This window comes from Zasmidium cellare (assembly GCF_010093935.1).
Source record: "Zasmidium cellare ATCC 36951 unplaced genomic scaffold M409scaffold_3, whole genome shotgun sequence".
NCBI lineage: Eukaryota > Fungi > Ascomycota > Dothideomycetes > Mycosphaerellales > Mycosphaerellaceae > Zasmidium > Zasmidium cellare.
This window is the reverse complement of record NW_022986947.1, coordinates 1-19,903: the sequence shown is the minus strand read 5'-3', so window position 1 is coordinate 19,903 and position 19,903 is coordinate 1. Positions and strand designations below refer to the sequence as shown.

Sequence of the window (19,903 nt, the reverse complement as noted above, 5' to 3'; positions counted from 1 at the left end):
TCTACGTTCTGAGACGGAGATGATATGTCTCGAGTTGCTCCTCAGTCATCTTCGTCGGGCTCTTCACGAGCAGGTCTTCGCCCTTGCCGCTCTTGGGGAAGGCAATGACATCCCTGACGGATTCCCTTCCAAGCATCACCGCGATCAAACGATCGAAGCCCAGTGCAATACCAGCATGTGGTGGACAGCCAGCACGCAGGACCTCGATTAGATGCGCGAAGTCTTTCATCCGCTCGTCGCTCATCTTTAGGATCTCACGCATGATGAACTCTTGCATCTGTGCATTGTGGATCCGTCTGCTCCCACCTCCGAGCTCTACGCCATTCACGACAAGGTCGTAGTGGTCGGCTTTGACTTGCAAAGGATCTTCTAGGAGGAGATCGACATCCTCAGGCGTCTTCGGTGCTGTGAAGGGATGATGCGTTGATGAGATGCCTGCCGAGCCACCTTGACCTGGCTCATTTTCTACCACAGGCGAGAACAGCGGGAAGTCGGTGATCCATGTGAACGCGAAGCCGGTCGGGGCAGGCAGGAAGCCTTGCTTCACGGCTGATTTGTGCAGTGCGAGTCGGAGATTTCCGATAGGTGTAGAGCCTCCTGAGAAGGAAGCATCTTTCCGTGCTTGTATGACGACCACGTCTCCATCTTCGAGTTCGAGAACCTCCTCCAACTGCTCAGCAGCTTCGAAGCCGAACGGCTGTAGGCCCTGAAGGGGCTTGCGCGAGTTGTGGATGAAAATGCCTGGCTGCCCTTCAGGGTTTTGTATAAAGTGCTGGGCTTCAGGCGAGTCCATGAAGGCGTTGACAAATTTCCTAGTTTCTTGGGGATCCTCTGCTATGGGCACCTTAATGCATTCGACAATTGGATCATTCAGAGGCCCAATCTTCATGACGAGGTCTTGTGGAAGAAGGTGTCCAATTCGGACAATTTCCGAGCCTAGTCGAAGATCTGGCTTGTCTGAGCCGTATTTCGACATTGCTTCGTCGTAAGTCATTCGGTCGAACTTCTCAGGCAGATCTCCAATATCCAGCAACTCGGCCCAAAGTCGCCTTGCCACTCCCTCGATGACGGACATAACATCTTCGCCGGTGGCAAATGCCATTTCGAGATCGACTTGAGTGAACTCTGGCTGCCTGTCCGCTCGTAGATCCTCGTCGCGGAAGCACTTCGCTATCTGCATGTACCTCGGGATTCCACTCGCCATCAATATCTGCTTGTACTGTTGAGGAGACTGTGGCAGTGCGTATGCCTGGCCGGCAGCTCTTGTTGGTACTAAGAACTCTCTCGCGCCCTCTGGAGTTGATTTGAAGAGAAGTGGTGTCTCGATCTCGGCGAAGTCATGCTTCGTGCAGAGCTCGTCGCGAATCAAGCGCGCGGCCTTGCTTCTGAAGGCGAGAGCCTGCCGTATTGATCGATCGTTCCTGATTTGCAGATGGCGTTGCTCGGGGGAGAAGACGGTCTCTTCCGTCATGATGATATCCCTTGGGAAGGCATTGAGAGGCGTGATCTTCTCAATCTTGATCTCAGCGCCAGTAATAAGAACATTGCTATGATCCCCTGTTGCGGTGGTCTTCGGTGCCTTGCGGGCCTTGACGGTACCAGACACTGCGACAGGAGTGTGATCCTCAATGTTGCGGAGCAGCTGATGAGCTTCATTGCTACCATCGACGCCCTTGGTAGGCGTGGAGACTAGCTGCACTGTCGACTTAAGATGCATGTCATGGAGCTCAGCAAAAGTGAGTGACTTTGAGGCATCTCTCCTGGTCCCGATATAGCCATGCAGAACGATCTGTTCGTCAATGCGACTTGCAGCATCCTTAGCCAGATCTCCGAAAGAACATGTTGCCGACGGGAATGCTAAGGTCTTTTTGAACTCTTCTAACGTCGTACTTGATGCATTGTTTCTCGCAGCGTCGACATTGTCGCTGTAGCATCTCAAATGTGGATTCTTTCCCAGGCTCGCTCTGCTCCAATTTTGATTCGATTCATAGCGCGCAACCTGGATACCAGCAGTCCATCCTCGGAATAGGCGTACAGACGCGGTTCTGCAGCGACCACAGGCTAGCATCAAGAAATGTCAAATGACGGAGTATTTCGATAGAAGTGATGGGATAGAAGGGAGGACGTGAGGTCTGAGGTGGCCAAAACTGATCTCAAATGTCCACGACTTTTGGGCACAAGCACGGTCCCTGCAATTTTCGACGACTTCATTTCGCGTCGCGCTCGACTTCCTTTCCTCTTCATGACCCTCCAATTCAAACAAATGTACGTCTACCTCGACTCCCCTCCACATGTTACAATACTGACATATTCCAGATGATGAAAGCCTAGCGTGTAGCAGATGAGCTGACTGCCAGACTCTACCGCCCAAGCTCTCCCTTCACCGGGCTCAAGGGCAAAGGCGGTTGCTGGCAGCAGCATGATCTCTGCGTTCGGCACACACACCTTGTTACTTAACGGACGCGAAGATGGCATCTCTGATCCATGTTTGATTCTGGAGGGGGTTCTGTGCCATGGCACTTGGAAAGATTCTTAGGAGAAGCACAGATAGCGTGGGAAATTCCAATGACTTTTGTGCTTTCACCCTCCATCCTGGATGTTTCACCATATCGGCGGAAATACTTGTCACGGATCTTGTCCTCTTCGACTCCATTTCCCGCAGGCGTCTTCGGCATTTATGTTGCTGGAGCCAATGTCTGGGCATTCGAGGTACCTGAAAGCCATGGGATATACTGCAGAAGTTGCCAGCGCCATCTCGTTGCGGACTCGGCTCTAAACAGAAACGTCGCTACTAAACCTCCACACATCTCCGGATTGATAGATGCTACTAAGCCCTCAAACGCAGCTAAGTGCCCTGGCTGCTCGAGATGCCTCTGAGAAACGGAGATCATAAGACGTCTTGAACTGTCAACGGCAAGCCTCCATCGTTGCGCTTCCCTCCACACTGGGGCTGCCCTCCGCAGAGTATCTCATGGAAAGGTCGAGGTCTATCTCCATCCTTGTCTTTCCAACAACGCTGCGGGAAATCGAGAACGGTCTTCAACAAGTTGCGGTTTCAACGAGATGGGACTGTGACTGTAACATGATCGTGACAACTCCTTTGGTTTTAGCTACCTATGAGGCTCAAGCAGTGCCTATTCATCCCATTGGCAAGCTTCATTTCATCCTGTTCTCTCCGTTCCTGTTTCTGTGTCCCTGTGTTCAAAGCAGTCAGCGATGGCATGGATGTTGCGTGTGTCACGGGGATATCTTACCATTCCCAAGTTTCATCAATTCGTTATTGTCCGTATCTTGCTTTTCTGTTTTCTGACCTCCATCACAGCACAACCGCATGGCTGCACCTCCCAAGACCTGCGTCCAGCAACTTCAGATCCAAAATCGATCGGGTTTCGAATCGGTTCGTTTCGTCGTGCTCGGTGGTCGTTCGATGCTCATGCTCAATGCTCTGGTCTGCTCGCTGCTGCGCTGCCGTCCTGTCCGCGTTAGAAGAAAAAGAAAGAAACTTACTCCGTAATGCTGTCATTTCTGCTGAACAGCCGCCTCAGTCCTCTGGAGCTCGTATTGCTAGTGGTACGATCGCGCTTTCCGCCTCCCTCCTGCTCGTTGCCAACGTCGTCGGAAACACGTGCGCTGCTGTTGCTGCTCACGACTGCTGTGTCGTAGCTGGATCGCGGGACACTGTCGGTGTTCGTGCTGGAACGAGGAGGCGTGCCAAACTCGCCGTCCGCCAGTCGCTTCATCAACTCATCCTTCTTCATATAGACACCAGGATCCGCAGCTTCCGGCAGCTTAAAGCCTTCGATCTCTTCTCGGTCAGCAAGCTTCGCAGTACCGCCGGCTGACACGTAGCGCTGCTTCAGTGCTGGGCGAGGTGCGATGAAGTCTGGCACCGGAAGCTGGGTGCTATCCGCCGTGTTCGATCGCGGGATTGTCGCAGGAGGTGGCTTGCGGTCAGGCAGCACCGGCGAGTCGGCTGAATGACGACCCATTGGAGAATGATAGCGCTCACCAGCTTTAGTCCTACACTCCTGAGTCGATATCTTTGGCGTCTTGACATGCGAGGTGTCCCACTTGTCGAACTCGTTGTCCGACTGACGCGTGTTGTCCTGAGCTGGACCTGTGGAGCTCTGTCCGGTCGTACCCTTGGGCTTGGGTCTCAGGAACTGCGGCAAGAATCGATTGCTTGGACGCGATGACGATGGTGCTTCTGGTTCCGGGCTGCTCGACGACGTGATTGTCAGGGCGTAGTCGGGAGATGTGGTCTCTGAACGCTGCGTCGCCTGTGGACGCTGCGGCGGAGAAGAGACTGGGGCTGAGGTGACAGGGACAGGCCTACGAGCTGGCGGGTTCGTCGTGTAATTCGAACCAGATTCTGGCGCCGGAGTGGCCATTGAACGAAAGTCTGGATAGCGTTGCACAGAATCCCCGCCATAGAGGCCCAGGCGGATAGTCTCTCTGGCCCGGGTTGAGTGCACAGACGGCACATTCGCGAGATCGCCATCTTCAGTTCCGGCCCTACCACGACGGTTGCTGAACGTCTGGCGACTGGCAGTTCTAGCAGCCTGACTCGCGGTCTTGTATGACTGAATGAGGCGTTGATCTGGCTCAGGACTGCCTGCCATCTGCATTCTCGCCATGTCGTCGGAGATGCTGCCGGGTTCGTTTGCTGCCAACTTGTCTGGCACCTCAGCTGGCATCTCCGCTGGTGGTGACTGTGGCTGCACGAGAGGCCAGGCCTCCTGATTCAAGCTGTCGTTTCGCGTCTTGCTTATGTTTTGGACCGCAGCAGCCTGTTTGCGCAGGTCCTTGCAGGCGCAAATGCCAATCTCGAACTGACAAGCCGGTCGGCATCGACAGCCATCTTGACACAAGCAGAATGGCTCGTCTTGGTTGGCAGCAGCTTGTGGCGGACTGTTCGCCACCTCACGGAGCTGCGAGCGACGTGCTCGTAGGTCCACCTCAATATGGAGGTGCTCTCGACACGCGCGGCTCACGAGAGTTGCGTGCTTGTGCCAGAGCTGGTCAATGATCTCGTCTGAGGTGTAATAATCTTGATTGATGATGCCCTCGGTCGCGTCGAGTTTCGCATCCATGTCCTTCTTCGCGAGCCTGTGAAAGTGATCCTGGAACCGCTGGCGAAAGGTGGAAGTGCCAAACTTTGCACGATACGGCTCAGTTGCGTTCTCCATGCGAACGGCTTCCTCAAGTGGACCCAGGAGGCGCGCGTCCATGAGCAAATGCCACATTTCCTCGAGCTGGTGACCAAAGTTGAGAGCTGTGAATGGCTTCTGCTCTTCTTTGCCATCACCGCCGCGCATGTGAAGAACGCGCGCACCACCCTCACGCTCGGTGTTGAAATGCAGCTTGATGTCCGAATACACGGCGCGGATCTCAGCTACCAGCGCGAGATAGAGGCTCTCCCAATTTCCCAGTGGCAACATCTGCACTTCACCGATTCTCGGAAGCTGGTCGTCGTTTCCAGGGGCTTGGTAGGCTTGGACGGCGCAGAGAAAGAAGACCAAATTGTTTGCTCCATCTCGAACGCGATACTGGTAGCGGGGCGCCAGCTTCTGGTGGGTGAAGACACTGATTGCGGTCGTGCGAAGGCTCTGCTTGATATGACCGAATGAAAAGCCAGTGACAAGTCCAGCCTTGATTGTCTCTCGGGCGTTCGATGGAGTAATCATAGGAGCGAGTCCAGCGAGGGTGCCCGCAGGCTGGTGCTGTGGGCTGGTGGGTGGTATAGGAACCTCCATGTTGGACGCCGCAGTGGTGATGAGGTTGGTTGCAGCGACGTGAAGTGGTGGCGGATGACGCCCGAGGGGTCTTGAGTGCTTGTTGAAGTCTTGCAAGGTCAGGAGAACGATATTGAAGTTGCAAATGTTCGCCGCCGTCAAGTGTGCAAGACGTCGACCATGTTGGTGTACTGGACGTCGTTGTCGTCGCTTCAAGTCGCTGTTGAAGCCGCGCTGAATAAGGGACCTGGCAGCTTCCTCATTGGTCAACGTCGCGTGACCATCGAGACTAGCGTCATAGCTTGGAGCTGTCGCCGTTTGCGAGACGTGAGGTTCTCGAGATTGAATGGTACTGTGTGAAAGATTAGGCAGCCATGTGGAAACTTTTGGAAGATTTGCATGTGAGTATGGGCGTAGGCGGACGAAATTCACGTGCGCGGGATATTCACTCGCACGTTGTCTCCTTTCACGCGCGCACATGTAGTGTAAAGCAGATGAGACAATCCTAATTAATGTTTTTACATGATCAATTCACCCGTTAAGCAATCTGTGCGACTTAGTATTAAGCCATGTTGTCAGCGAGGGCGGATTCTACAAAGTCTTGGCACAGAGGGGCAGACTCGCTCTTTTTGCTATGTCTTGACGTGTATTTCATAAGTCTGGGTCTTCTAATCTGCTTGCATTTACTGCCCTCGTTGAGTTCTTGTACAGCATATTTTGTGGCCTGTATCTACGATGTGGCCCGCTTGAAATGTATTCGATGCACATGTCGCAAAGGCCGAATTTGAACACCTGCAATGCATCTCCAAATTCTGTCGACGAATGCAACTATTCGCCTTCCAAAATCACAATTCCCCCAACCCTCTACGTGTTGTGCTGCTCACAACCCATTCAAAATCGAAAAATCCACAAGACATGTAGTCCAGCTTCGCTTCACTTAAGTGGGTCCTTGCCCAAACCCTAATGCCCCAAATCCAAACTCTAACCGGGGCCGTACCTGCATCGGCGTTAACCCACCACAATTTTCTCGCAATCGCATCCACTTTTTCGTCGCCGAATTCTTCCTCGTACCATGTCCCGTTTGGTATGACATTTCTCGCAGTTATATACGAACCTGCATGTCGCTCGGAGTTATGAGTGGGTTACATGTGGATTTTTGCATGGTGAGTGAGTCTGTGCGAACTGAGGTTCGTCAGCGACAGATTGTTATTTTGTCCAGTAATGGGGTATTATGGAGCCGAGTTGAGGCTATGCCTGGTCATTCTTCACATGCAAGCTACTATTTAACCGCGATTCTCTCTGAGCCTTGCACGTGGTGCCAGCACTCTGCTTAAGATGTTTTTCTTAAAACCGACCTGGCAGCGTCGACGGGCATGTGGAGGAGTCCCGCCGACGGTGGAACACCCATGAAGAGGAAAGGAAAGTGAATGGATATATAATGCAAAGTGATGGCCGAAGAAAACAAAATGTCGAAGCAACTCCAGCGCAAGAAAAGCCCACGGCCATCACTACTCTGTCAACCCATCAACACAACATCACCCTAACATCAAACATGCCCTCCAAACTAACCATCCTCATCACCGGCGCAAACCAAGGCATAGGCTACCACGCCGCGCACCAACTCGCCGCCACGGGCAAATACACCGTCCTGCTAGGAGCCCGCGACATCACCAAAGGCCAGCGAGCCGTGGAACAAATTCTCTCCAACGAATCTACCAACGTCCAAAAGGGCGATATCCTCCCCGTACAGATCGATCTGTCGTCGGATGAGAGTATTGCCGCAGCGGTGAGGGTTGTCGAGGAGAGGTTTGGGGGGTTGGATATTGTACGTTTCGCATATCGTGCTGTTGGGATGTGGGGACGTTTTCGCTGACGAGGAGTTATTGTATAGTTGGTCCACAACGCCGCCGAAGGCGCCAACACCCCCGACCTCTCGACCCGCGAGCAATACCTCGAATCCTTCAACACCAACTCCTTCGGCCCCGTCGTCGCGACGGAAGCCTTCCTGCCCCTGCTGCGCAAATCCGACGAGAAGAAAGGCGGGAAGCGTATAATCTGTTCGTCCTCCTCCACCCCACCCCAAAACCGCTTCCCTCCCTCCCACCTAACGGTTTTTCACAGTCCTCTCCTCCCTCCTCGCCTCCTCCACAGCAACAACCTCCCCAGCCTTCCCCTTCCCAGCGCACTACGTCTCCATCTACCGCGCGTCCAAAGCCGCGCTGAACATGTCCGTCCTCTCCTTCGCTTCCCTTCTCGGAGAGGAAGGGTTCACGGTTTGTGCGCTGGATCCGGGGTACAATAAGACGAGGATGACGGGGTTCGGCGGGGATAAAGATCCTAGTGAGGGGGCGCGGGTGATTCCTATGGCGATCGAGGCGGAGAGGGAGGAGGTGCATGGACGGTTTGTGCATTTCGAGGGTGGGGTGAGGGGGTTTCATGATTGGTAGGGTGGTTGGGCCTTGTGAGGCGAGGTGAGGCGAGGCGAGGTGAGGCGTGAAGTGAAGTGTATCATGGATGGTGGTGAAGTCGTCGTCAATTAGCTTTTTAAGTCTTACGTACAAGATGTAATTGGTATAGCACATATCTTGCTGACAGCTTCTTCTCCCGCCTTCTTTTCTTTCTTTTTGGTACACGTTGAAAAAGGCCTCCAGAGGAAATGAACGAATGCCGGCGTTCGGGTCAGAGCATGATCATGACCGTCGCCACGGGTATCTGAGAGTAACGAAATAACGACAACGAACGCCCTCCGCCGTTAGAACGCCTCGCTTTGATGAGAACAAGCAATCCTCATCCTCGTGCTGAATTTGTTCATCAACCTTTCAGGTTGAACGAGAACTCGCTGGCGTTGGCGCTGGGAAAGTGCTCAACTTGTGGCCGAGCAGGGCTTCGTCCAGGCATCGGGCTGCCAACCTCACTCCTTGCATGGGTGTTCTGGCGGCTGGTCGGGCGATGAAAGTATTCCGGCTGCTTTCCAGCTCTTCGATCATTCTCTTTGTCGTATGTATTCAGGTGTTTCCTCTCCCTCGATCGAGACTGATCCCACTCTTTTCCGCCGATTGTGCTAGCGACAGGAGGCGCTTGCCTAAAACGCCTGCCAGAGGCTTGCCCAGTGGGTGAAACTTCGTCATAAACTAGCACGATCATCCACACACCAACAGCGCCTGAGTGTCCCAGAAGTGGTGTGCAGTGAATCCATCGTGGTCGGCCTTCTCCTTCACCGTCTTCGTCAGGACGAGTCAACCATCTGATTTTGGCTGTAACACCACGTCCCTCAGCCAAAGCTTCTCCTAGATCTGCACGAACACGACTGCTGCCGCCGATGCGGTTGAGGAAAGGGGACTGCAGGATGCCTGGAACGCGTAGTGACGGGGACGTGAAGAGGATGCGGAGAGATGGTGCCGGTCGGATGAGGAGGTACTGTGGGACAGTCAGTCAGCGGTTCATCCTTAAACGTTACTTTCTCACTTACGTGTTGGTAGACACCTTCGAGCTTGCCATTCAGTCGTTCCTTGACGCTGGTTGCTGCTGCACTCTCAGACATGCTCCTCTTCTCCTTGTCCAAAATCTCCTGGCTTGGATCTTTCAAGAGTAGACGTGGTCGGCCGTGCAAGCTCTCGCGGTCGCTTTCATCGACATACTCCTTGTGCATGCGCCCGCCAAACTTTCGTACGGTGTCCAGCTCTGCGCCGTTGAACATTTCGCTGAGTTCTTGGAATTCATCCTTGCGGTGTGGATCTTCGTCTTCACCGGCAGCTTCAGCTTCCTGCTCTTTCTCAAGCAATGTTGTCAAGCCCTCCATCTCATTACAGTCCTTGATCAGACCAGACACATCCACCTGCGCACCGATGAAATACCTTATATTCCCTCGGCTGTCCATGAGCGGCGCCGTCATCAAAAGGTTCATGAATGGGCTTCCATCTCGACGGTAGTTGACAAAGACTTCGACATGCTCTTTGCCTGACGTGCAAGCTATTGCCAATCGCCGGACAGAGTGAGGGCTTGACCTGGGCCCTTGCAAGAATCTGCAGTTGCGGCCAATAATGTAGTTCATGCCATACTGTGTCGTTCTCGTGAACTCTTCCGATGCGAAAACGATGGGGTTGTCAGTTCTGCTGGGATCTGTCAGGCAAAACACTTCAGCAAGCCCTTCACTGGCCTCTCGCAAATGCGGCGCCAGTGTTCCAGTGATTCGCCTTTGGATGCTCACGCTGACGACTTGGATCCAAATGTGAGTGACATAGGCAGGGAGATCTTCTTGTACGAGCTGCTCGAAAGCACGATTCGCCTTCTCTTCAAGCATCGCATTTCGTGTAGGCTTTGCGACCTCTGCAGTGAAGCCTTGGCCTTTGATGGGTTCCAATGCCTCTGCAATGGCGTTCGCATAGTTGATCGCACGCAGAGCCTTCAGTGCGTCGAGGTAATAAATCAGGATGGGTATGCTCTTAGGACGGTGAGAATTCAGGAAGCCAGTAAACCTGAGCAGTAGCTTGGGGTCCTCGAAGATTGTTCGCAAATGGTTCGCACTGAACAGCTGCTCAGCGCGCTTCTCCAAAGCGTACATCCCAACTTCGAGTTCGTCTTGTAGGGGTGCTACGAGATCCCAGGACCTTGGATCGTCTTCAATGACTGGCTCTAGATATTGCGCGTCCGTGTTGTCCGGACCTTTTGTTTGTAGGGGTGGCAGGGTGTGAATCGATGTCGCTGATGTCTCTTGCGAAAAGACGGACCCCGCACTGCTACGCGCGCCTGGATCGTAGACATTATCATCGGTCGTTTCTGGCGACGGCGGCGACGAGTTCAAGGCATCGTTGGCGGCAGGGGATCTTGGAGGAGGGGGAGGAATTGGCTGCGGCGCAGGCTTTTGTTTGCCGCTGCTGCTAAGAGGCGGTCAGTATCAATGCTGGCGTTGAAGGATTGATCGACCATCGCGTATCTGAAGCGAAGCGAGGTGGAGGCGTACCTGGTCCTTGTAGGGATGTGAATCCCGCTTTTTGAGAAGTCGGCTGGGGACGCTGTTTGACCTGTGCCATCGTCCATGCCAGTGAAGTCGGGCGACGTCGGTATGTGCTCGCCATGAGGACTTTTGCTGTTCTGCCTTTGGTGATTGGCACCCCCTTCGGATTGCGTCGCGGTCCTTCGCGCACTGTAGCGTTTTTGGAAGTCTTCATTCTGGTAGTCGTAGGTATCCGTCCCAGTAGGTATATGGATGGCAGTGTCGGCGTTGTTGACCTTGCTGCGACTGCGATCGCGGCTGCTCGATGTACAGTTAATGGGCCGCGGAGAGCTGGCCACGTCCTTCTCCGTTGCGCGCAGCTCGCGCCGGCCGTTGGAGGATTGATGGGGATACTGTCCACCCAAAAAGTCGTAAGCGGAGCTGAACGCCTTGAACCGCATTTCGCGAGGCCCCACTGGAAGCAATGGCAGAGGAGTGCATGCAAGAGCAATCAAAATTAATGAAGGAGAGGGAGGGCCAGGGGCGGGCGCAGGTACGGACGACTGGAGGTGGAGCTCTGCAGCCCCAAGCTGGCCAGCAACGGGCGAGCTAAAGTCGAAAGGCTAACTGCGTGCTGTGTGTGGTGACGCTGAGAGAGACGGGAGGTGACGGCAAGCGCAGCTCCTCGGTCCCAAGCGACAGTGTAATAGATTAAAAGTCATGTTACGCACAGCATAGCAGAGCACCGCAAAGCATACGTGTGGCGAGGGTATAAGAGAGATGACGCACCAGGCGATATACCGGAGCCATGTCTGATTCAGACTGAGGGCGCGCCTGTCGCTTCAGGGATATTCGTTGCACCAGGTTTCCGAGGCCTATACCAGAGTCGCGCTTGGAGGAGCCGCTGTTCTGCCTCGACATGGACGCCGAAGTCAGAATCAAGGGCTGCGGCACCACCTGCGACGTCACAGAAGCGCGCGCGGACATCCAGTCATGGGCGCGGTGAGGGGCGTGGTGGTGCTGGGGGCGCAGAGGTGGAGGGAGGGCGGCCGGGAGGGCGAGGGCGAGGAGTATCAGCAGCAAGCAAGACGAAGCAACGACGATATGGCGGCCTGGTGCGCGTTGGGTGTTATACCTGCCTGTCTGCCAGCGTCGTGTGCTGCTACTGCACGCCCACCCACCGCCGCACGAACGCTGCTGTGAAGGCTCTCCCTGGTGCTGCGTCGCATCTGCATGGCAAGTGCATCCATCTGCTGTCGACAGAAGCCGAGTCCGCGCCCGGGCCTGCCGATCCAGTGATCCACCCAGCGACTCCATCCCCATTTCTCGCTCCCAGCCAACCGCAATCAGAGCCGTGCTTGCGCCGCAGGATCGTGGCAGAGAGAGTTTGCAGACGATGCACAGGCTGCGACCAAGTGGCTTCCGCTGCGCGCGTGCCCGTTGCTAGCCATCCCGCTCCATTTCCTTTTGCTTCACCATCGCGATTCAGCGACATCGTCGCATTGTCCCTCTTTGACCACCACCGCCGTCGCCGCAGGACTGGTGCTGAGCCGTCGCCACGCTGCAATCTCGTGGCCGCCCAACTGTGTGGGCAGATGAGGTCCCTCGGGCCCCCTGCTCAAGTTCTGCAGTAACCCGCAGTGCCAGATGCGCTATGGCGATCGTCTGCCGACCCTTGCATGTGCGAGGATTCGGCGCGCAGGTCCCACGCCAGCGCTAGAGCGGTTTGAGCAGCAACGCTTGACGATAAGAGCGTTGACAGCTTCCTCCAACAAACTCAATCCGACCTGGCAATAGCAGAATCGGGAATGCTTCGAGACATAAAAAGACCACGACGCCCCTCGTGCAGGCAAAGAAGTGCATCTTGCGCATGATACAAACCACCCCTGTCGCGACCGCGATCGTGGATCTGCCCACAATTCCAGCTGTCCGGGTACCTGAATCGCGGCGACGCCCGGTGCATCCAGTCTGTGCTCATGCCCCATGTCAAGCTCGACATTAGGCTGCGCGGCGGTGGTGAGCGCATGCATAAGCCGTCTCATACTGCCACTGTGCTGAGAACTCTGATGCCCGCGGGCTCGAAAAGATGAAACAGCGGCACAGCGAACACATCGCCTCGAGGATGAGAGCCACGGCACTGTGCTGCAGTTGCTACCATGTGATGGTGAACAGTGGTTCGCGATGAAAATCGCCGCAACCAGGTTGAATGGAGGCTTTGGCGTGACAGGGAGAGTCCCGCGACTTAATTTCTGAATTACCTTCTGGGCAAATGACGGTCCATTACTGGACTGAGATGGTATTCTTGATGACGACTTCCCCTCTGCCGCCCTCATGGGTATCGCTGCCATTCAAGATCGATGTTTGTGATGAGGTCAGCCTCATGGTAGTGGTGGCTGGCAGACAGAGGAACTCCGAACAACGTCGAAGGAATAACTCCTCCTCATCCTCAACTTGCCATAGCCTGCGCCTCTACGCCCTCGTCCCGCCTGGGAGTAACGGTTCTCTATCGTCTATCACATCACGGGACTGGTCGTCCTTTGGGGTGCTCTCCTCAACCGGTCCAAACAGAACAAAGTGCTGCAAAATGAAGATGATGTCGAACACCAGGGATATGTTCGCAAGACCGAACTTTAACGGATTCCCTGTCAGGCCAGACCAATCACTCTGCAAGCTGCTGTCAATCACAAGCTGAAGCAGACTGCCAATACCGCCCGTAAAATCCAGAAGCTGCTGGGTAATGGACCAACCGATCGTCGACCTGCGGCGGAAATTGGCCACTACCTGGGGTATGTACTTGAAAACTGTCATGACGAGTTTGATGTACTCCATCGTATAGACCTGTGATCTATTAGACTCGTATCACAAAACAACACATGTGATCAATGAGCAGACTTCTCAACGCCTCATTCATTCAAACTTACCACATCAATCCATGCCCACCCTCGAGCATCGCCCGCCGTCCCTTTCGAGACCACGATGATGATGGTCGTCAGGAGTGCGATGAAACTTCCCCAGATTAGGCCCATGGTAATCGAATTCACATGCCTGCGAACGCCCGGCTTGTGCTCCCAACGCCACAGCCGGGGCCAAAACATCGAGTAGGTGACCACGCTCATCGTCAGGCCAATGGCCCCAAATGCCAAATCATTGATGCGAACAGTTGGTTCTGGAGAGACTGTGTGTCGTGCTGCGTACTGCGCGCGGATTTGTGGTGAGAAGAGGAATAATGCGGTTGACAGAGTGTAGCACGAGAACCCGTAGCAGTTCAGTAGCGGGAAGTCTGGTAGTAGGCCTTGGGTCGTCTTCCTTTGTATGTTTAGGACGGCTTGCGGGAAGAAAGATATCGTCCATGCCAGGAAGTAGATCCAGCCCAGTAGCCTGCAACGGATGAGTACTTGTTGCCAGTCACATGCGATTCTTCATACCATGAGATGATTATGGCCGCCTGATGTCCATCTGTATCCGCCATGATGAGTCTCATCTAGACAACATAAGGTTTTTCTATACCACAAAACTTTCCATCACTTGTGAATGCAGCGTCAATAACAAGCAAAGGTGAGTGAAGCCGAAAACGCCATCGCTCGCCATTTGCTGCCTCAGGCGCTACAAATCTCGTCGGCGCACCTTCCTTTGGTGACAGCGATCAAGTGCCAAGCTCAGGAAGACGCACGGACCTTGATCTGCGACCTCACTTCGCTAGCATCCAGAGCGCGTCTCCCGTACTCTATCTACAGCGACGACCGCCAGAAGCGTGGCACTGCATCAAATCCCTCTTCGCGCTTCTAAGTAATCAAATGACCACCTCTGCACATCGTCAAGACATGCGCAACCCCGCCTGCGACTTGCGCCGCCGTTGAGACCAGCACCAACGGGCCCGCCTCACCCGCAACACCTACAAACCGCGTGCACGTGCGCCACTCCCGTGAACAGCCTCTCAAACACCGCAAACATGGCCACCTCCGCTGCTTCCCCGCGACGCGCCCACCGCACACCTGCGAGACCGCCGCGCGCACTCGCCTCCATCGAGCCAGCGACCGAACCACCTCAGAAGAAGCGCAAGTTCCTGCCTGGAGGCCCAGGAGGAGGTGGAAGATACGTGGACGACGAAGGCAACGAAATGCCTCGAGAAGCAGTCGCTGCAGCGCAAACGGCTTCCAGAAGTCGGCCCAGGCGCGAGACTGCAGGGAAGCCTATACCGAAAGAAGGAGAGACCCCCCTAGCGACCCGCTCAGCGATGCAGACACGACCACGGCGAGAGCGACCTGAGAGATATGTGCCTGCGCCTGCGACACCGCGACCCCGATATAGCAATGCTGCTGCCGCGGCTGCTGCTAGCCAGGCCAGTGATGGATACAAGCCAAGAGAAGAGCGTAGTTGGGAAGAGTTTCACCCAGAGCTTGACCTCGATCAAGGACTCATGGTATTTCCAGCAGATGAGGTTGATGGTAGGACCAGCAAGAACGACCCTAAGTTGCAAAAGCTCACCATCCATGGCTTGGATGGCAAGCCTCTGACAAATGGAGATGTGGACATGAAGGATGCGTCTACAGATGGAGTTCCAAGCCAGCCTTTGCCCAGTCCGGTGGTAGCGACGCCCATGAAGCGCAAACCAGGAAGACCGCCTAGGAGGCCCGAGTCGATGCTCAGTGGTCTTGGATCACCGCCTGCTCCACGAATCATCCCACTTCCAACCCACAACCCCAAGGAGCGCCTGAATCTACCCAAGCCATCGTTTCGACACTACAACCACTTCCTGCAGTATGAGGAGAGCCAGAAGGAGAACAAAGCAAACTACGTGGATCGTACTATGGCTCATGTAGGATACCAGGAGAGTGATCGCTTCGAACTACCTCACAGAGTCTTAATTCGCCTGTCCGAAGGCCAGCAAGTTGAGGACGAGGCGGAAGTGAGCCTGAGACTGGAGAGCGATGGCCCTGCAGACCCTGGTCAAGGCCCGCCTGCGATCGGCAAGGTGGAATACGACATGGACGAACAGGATGTAGCATGGCTCGAGGACATCAACGAACAGCGCAAAGCCGAGAACGCGGAAGGAATTAAGCCAGCAATCTTCGAAATCACCATGACGCAGATCGAGAAGGAGTTCCATGCCCTGGAAAAGCGGATACCGAAGCCTCAACCTCGACATGCTCAAACACACAGACCACGATCCAGCTCACAGGCTGCCGTCAATGGAGATCCCAATCCGCCGGGCGAAGAGCCAGATAGCAAATGCTCAATCTGCGACGACGGAGATTGCGAGAACGCGAACGCCATCATCTTCTGCGACGGCTGTGATCTGGCGGTACACCAAGAATGTTACGGTGTACCATTCATTCCCGAGGGTCAATGGTTCTGCAGAAAGTGCAAAGAGATTGGGCGAGGTACCCCGACCTGCATCTTCTGCCCGAACGTGGATGGCGCATTCAAGCAGACAAACACTCTACGATGGAGCCACTTGCTCTGCGCAATCTGGATCCCAGAGGTCACAATCGCAAACATGACCTTCATGGAACCAATTCAAGACGTGGACAAAGTTCCAAAGAATCGATGGGCCCTTCGTTGCTATATTTGCCACCAAAACATGGGTGCCTGCATTCAGTGTGGTAACAAGAACTGCTATCAAGCATTCCACGCCACCTGCGCCCGTCGCGCGAAGCTGTTTCTGAAGATGAAGTCTCAGAATCAGGGCGGTATCGACACAAGTGCTTTGAAGGCGTTCTGTGACAAGCACGTCTCGCAGGAGTGGCGCCGCACGCATAGTACGGACCAAGCAACCGCGGACGCCAAGCAGTGGTACAGACATACTTTCAAGGGCCGAACTTGGGCTGAGAACCAGCGCATCGCTCTCGAACTGGGCGCACCGCCACCCCCAGATGGCGGTATGGGTGAAGGCATAGCAGCAGACGATACTATTGCCGTCACTAAGAAGCGGAAGAATCAGCCGACCAAGCTGAGCTGGAGGCTACCATCGGGAGCCCCAGTCATCCCTTCTGTCGTCTACGCCTCGGTCGAAGCAAGCCTTGCACGATTCAATGTCCGTAAGCGGAAAGAATTCGTTGAGAAGGCTTGCAAGTACTGGACGCTCAAGCGTGAGGCTCGACGTGGAGCTTCGCTGCTGAAACGGCTTCAGTTGCAGTTGGAGAGCTTCTCTAGCATGGAAGTCACCCGCCGCAACTTTGCTGGCATGGGCGCCGCTGGCGGACCACGACTGCAGAGACGCATCGACTTTGCTGAGATGTTGCAAACTGACATGGGCTACCTGAAGGAGCTCACTGCTCAGACGCGGCAGCGTGAAGAGCTTCGCTTGAAGGAGGCGGAGCTGCTGAGAGAGTTGGTCGACACTGTCTATTTCCCCATCCCGCCGCTGCTTTGGCCCATCTTGCGGCGTGCGCAGAAGTAAGTCATCCCAAATTCATGTCTCGTTCGCAACGTACTAACATTTGCTGCAGGCTTGACGAGAAGACCCGCATCTTCAGCGCCGGCTTTGAGCAGATGGAACTTCGACTCAGCGAACGCTATTACACTTCAGTTGCCGACTTCTCACGCGATTTCTCGCGTGCCGTCGCCCAAGTGCTGGCTCCTCGTGACAATATTGAGGCCTTCTCCGATGCCGACATCGAAGCTATACACAGCCAGCTCAACCAGGTCGCGCCGGGTACGGCAGAACACCTAGCTCTGACCCAAGAGCAGAAAGACCTCAAACGACTTGCTAAGCGCATCGTCAAGCCTGTCAGAGAGATGCTGGAAGCAGCGACGAGAAAGGAGGCTGAACTTCGAGGGAGGGAGCTGGAAGAGGAGATCCGCAAGCTGGATTCGATGGGAATCTTCGCTTCATCCGTCACCAAATCCCTGGAAATGGATGTAGATGACGAGGTCGAAGCAACCACCAAGCGCCGATCAGGCTCAGATGCCTCTGCCGTAGCAGGTGCGTCTCCAGATGCTCCAGACACAGAAATGCCGGATGCTGACGACCACACGGATGAAGCGGGTCTTCAACTGAACGGCGCAGGCAAAGATGACACGATTTCCATACCGAACAACAAGCACACACCAGCGTCGAAAGCAGCCAGCTATGCATCGTCAATCCCAGATCACTCAATCAGAACGAGAAGCGACAAGCCTGCAGAGCCACTTTCGCCTCCAATCTCAAGATCCTCATCAGCACCCAACGGCCAAGCTGGCTCCACCAGCGGCGATTCGGCCACCAACGCTTCGACCGACCACGACGTCTTCGCACACGGTGGTGTTCCCTGGTACCTCGAGCCCTTCGACCCCATGGGCACGACAATTCACGAGGAACGCTACACCGGCCGTGCCGTGCTGCGGGATATGTCAGAGGAGCTCTCAGACATGGATGAGGACACGCTTACGGAGCTTGCCGTCAACGGTGCTGAAGCCACTCCGAATGGCAAGACTGCAGCGGGTGCTTCGAATGGTGATGCGACGTCGTCAGCGGCGCCGGCTAGCAGTAAGAAGGCTGCGGCGAAGAAGAAGCGAGGCAGGAGGCAGCATTGGTCGAGATGATTGGGGATTGGGACGGAGTGTATGATTTTGGGACTTCTGGTTTTGTAGAAGTAAGCTCTGATGCGATCATGATAGATGGAGTTTGTTGTACTTCTAGCGGTAGATTCGAAGAGGGATCGAAAGGGTTGCTCGTTGGTAGATCGAGTAGTTTGACTACAGGTATCCGAATACTCATGGAATGCTCAACACGTCTTGGTACCACTACATCGAGAAGTTCTCTACTGTGGCAAAGAGGTGATCATGTCCCCCTGCTTCTTCTCCAAATCTCAACCACACGGCCTCCAGATCGCAGCTTTCCCGCCACGGTCTCTCGACGGCGTACTTCCTACCTATACCACGACCGCAGACGTGAACTTCGACCTGGCTCTTTTCGCGTCGCAACCTCTTGATATCTCTCATCATCTTGATCGTGATTTCCTCGGATGCGTTTCTCATACATCTCCCCACTACCCTTCTTCAACTTCAACCACCCCCCTCAAAAGCAGCAACCTGCTTCGCAAGCTGCAAGAAAAACGGCTGTCCATTCGCCATATGGTTCGCTGCAACACAACACAAATATCAGCACACACCCTCCCATAAAACCCCCCCTCACTCTCACTTACCCTTCGACCCCCAAGCACTCCCACTATTCCTCTGCCCACCCTGCCCCTCCTGCAATTTATACACCGCGGGCGCCGCCTCCCTCCCCAGAAAACCCTTCACTTCCGCGGAGTTGAATCCATTCAGAGGCGTGTGCTGCTCGTCTGGACCATTGATCGAACTCGAGCTCGAGGGCGCTTGGGGTTGTTGCGTCTGCTGGGCGGCGGCCGCGGCGCGTTGCGTCCAGACGTTTCCGCCGGGGGCGGAGGAGGGTGGTTTGGAGGGGTTTTGGGGCGCGGGGGAGGCGTATGTGGAGCGGGATTGAGGGGTGCGGGAGGAGGAGGCGGAGGTGCGGTTGGAGGTGTTGGTGTTGTTGTTGGAGGAGCGGGTGGTTTGCCAGGCGCTGGTGGAGTGGGGTGGTTAGTTAGGGGGAATTTGGAGGGTGGAGTGGGGACGAACTTGGGTTGGGAGTTGGACATCTTTTGTGGAGGGTGTGGTTTTGAGGCGAGGGTTGTCTAGATGGATTGTGTATTGAGGTCGTCGTCTCCGCACGTGCACAGCCAATGTGAAGCTTGTGCCACCTATGTACAGTTAAACCTCTTTATAGCGATATTACATATAACGATATCCTTGCTATAGCGATACTGCTAGCTGTTACTAACTTTCCTACTATAAAATATCGTTCCTCCTACTTATATCTATATAATAATAGTATCTTAGATTTACTTACTAAACTATTATTATAGATATATCTCTAAGAACTATATTTTTAGAGGCTAAGAAGCTCGTACTATACTAGTAGTATTAAGACTACTCTTTACTTATATAGAAGGAGCTCTATACTTAGTTTAAGAGCTAATTTAATAAGCCTATTATAATAGGGGGTTATAGTAATATATAGAACTCTAATTAACCTAGTACTAGGTTAAGCGTAGAATAAACTTCTACTTTCTCTATCCTCGTATACGGCGAGTATAAAATACGTACTAGGGAATTACGTATACTATTACGTAGAGAAGGTTTACTTTAGTCTCTTTTAGGTTTCTAAATATCTCTTAGTATTCTTTTATAATTACCTCCCTCTCTAGGGAGAGCTAACCCTAGCTCGTTTCCGAATCGCCTACGTACCGTA

General features: G+C 54.3%; 7 protein-coding genes across 7 annotated transcripts; 2 read left to right on the top strand and 5 right to left on the bottom strand.

The window, feature by feature from the left end:
• Position 1: 1 nt before the first annotated feature.
• On the bottom strand, positions 2-2,475 carry M409DRAFT_62882 (uncharacterized protein; the record flags this gene model as incomplete). The annotated part of the gene is made up of 2 exons (XM_033815348.1): positions 2-1,889; positions 2,276-2,475. The coding sequence occupies 2 exons, from the start codon at positions 2,473-2,475 to the stop codon at positions 2-4; spliced, it is 2,088 nt and encodes a 695-aa protein (XP_033672946.1).
• An 841-nt stretch (positions 2,476-3,316) lies between these two features.
• On the bottom strand, positions 3,317-6,215 carry M409DRAFT_49813 (uncharacterized protein; the record flags this gene model as incomplete). Its single annotated transcript, XM_033811354.1, has 2 exons — positions 3,317-3,473; positions 3,508-6,215. The coding sequence occupies 2 exons, from the start codon at positions 6,213-6,215 to the stop codon at positions 3,317-3,319; spliced, it is 2,865 nt and encodes a 954-aa protein (XP_033672945.1).
• A 1,072-nt stretch (positions 6,216-7,287) lies between these two features.
• M409DRAFT_62881 (uncharacterized protein) lies at positions 7,288-8,182 on the top strand (the record flags this gene model as incomplete). The annotated part of the gene is made up of 3 exons (XM_033815347.1): positions 7,288-7,560; positions 7,627-7,792; positions 7,857-8,182. 3 exons carry the CDS (start codon positions 7,288-7,290, stop codon positions 8,180-8,182), a joined length of 765 nt encoding a protein of 254 aa, XP_033672944.1.
• A 364-nt stretch (positions 8,183-8,546) lies between these two features.
• On the bottom strand, positions 8,547-11,129 carry M409DRAFT_62879 (uncharacterized protein; the record flags this gene model as incomplete). The annotated part of the gene is made up of 3 exons (XM_033815346.1): positions 8,547-9,152; positions 9,205-10,612; positions 10,696-11,129. The coding sequence occupies 3 exons, from the start codon at positions 11,127-11,129 to the stop codon at positions 8,547-8,549; spliced, it is 2,448 nt and encodes an 815-aa protein (XP_033672943.1).
• Positions 11,130-13,137: 2,008 nt separating this feature from the next.
• On the bottom strand, positions 13,138-14,137 carry M409DRAFT_62878 (uncharacterized protein; the record flags this gene model as incomplete). Its single annotated transcript, XM_033815345.1, has 3 exons — positions 13,138-13,506; positions 13,590-14,046; positions 14,094-14,137. The coding sequence occupies 3 exons, from the start codon at positions 14,135-14,137 to the stop codon at positions 13,138-13,140; spliced, it is 870 nt and encodes a 289-aa protein (XP_033672942.1).
• Positions 14,138-14,617: 480 nt separating this feature from the next.
• Positions 14,618-18,192, top strand: M409DRAFT_49809 (uncharacterized protein; the record flags this gene model as incomplete). Its single annotated transcript, XM_033811353.1, has 2 exons — positions 14,618-17,064; positions 17,118-18,192. 2 exons carry the CDS (start codon positions 14,618-14,620, stop codon positions 18,190-18,192), a joined length of 3,522 nt encoding a protein of 1,173 aa, XP_033672941.1.
• Positions 18,193-18,654: 462 nt separating this feature from the next.
• Positions 18,655-19,250, bottom strand: M409DRAFT_17293 (uncharacterized protein; the record flags this gene model as incomplete). Its single annotated transcript, XM_033803998.1, has 3 exons — positions 18,655-18,731; positions 18,795-19,174; positions 19,231-19,250. 3 exons carry the CDS (start codon positions 19,248-19,250, stop codon positions 18,655-18,657), a joined length of 477 nt encoding a protein of 158 aa, XP_033672940.1.
• Between the last annotated feature and the right edge of the window lie 653 nt (positions 19,251-19,903).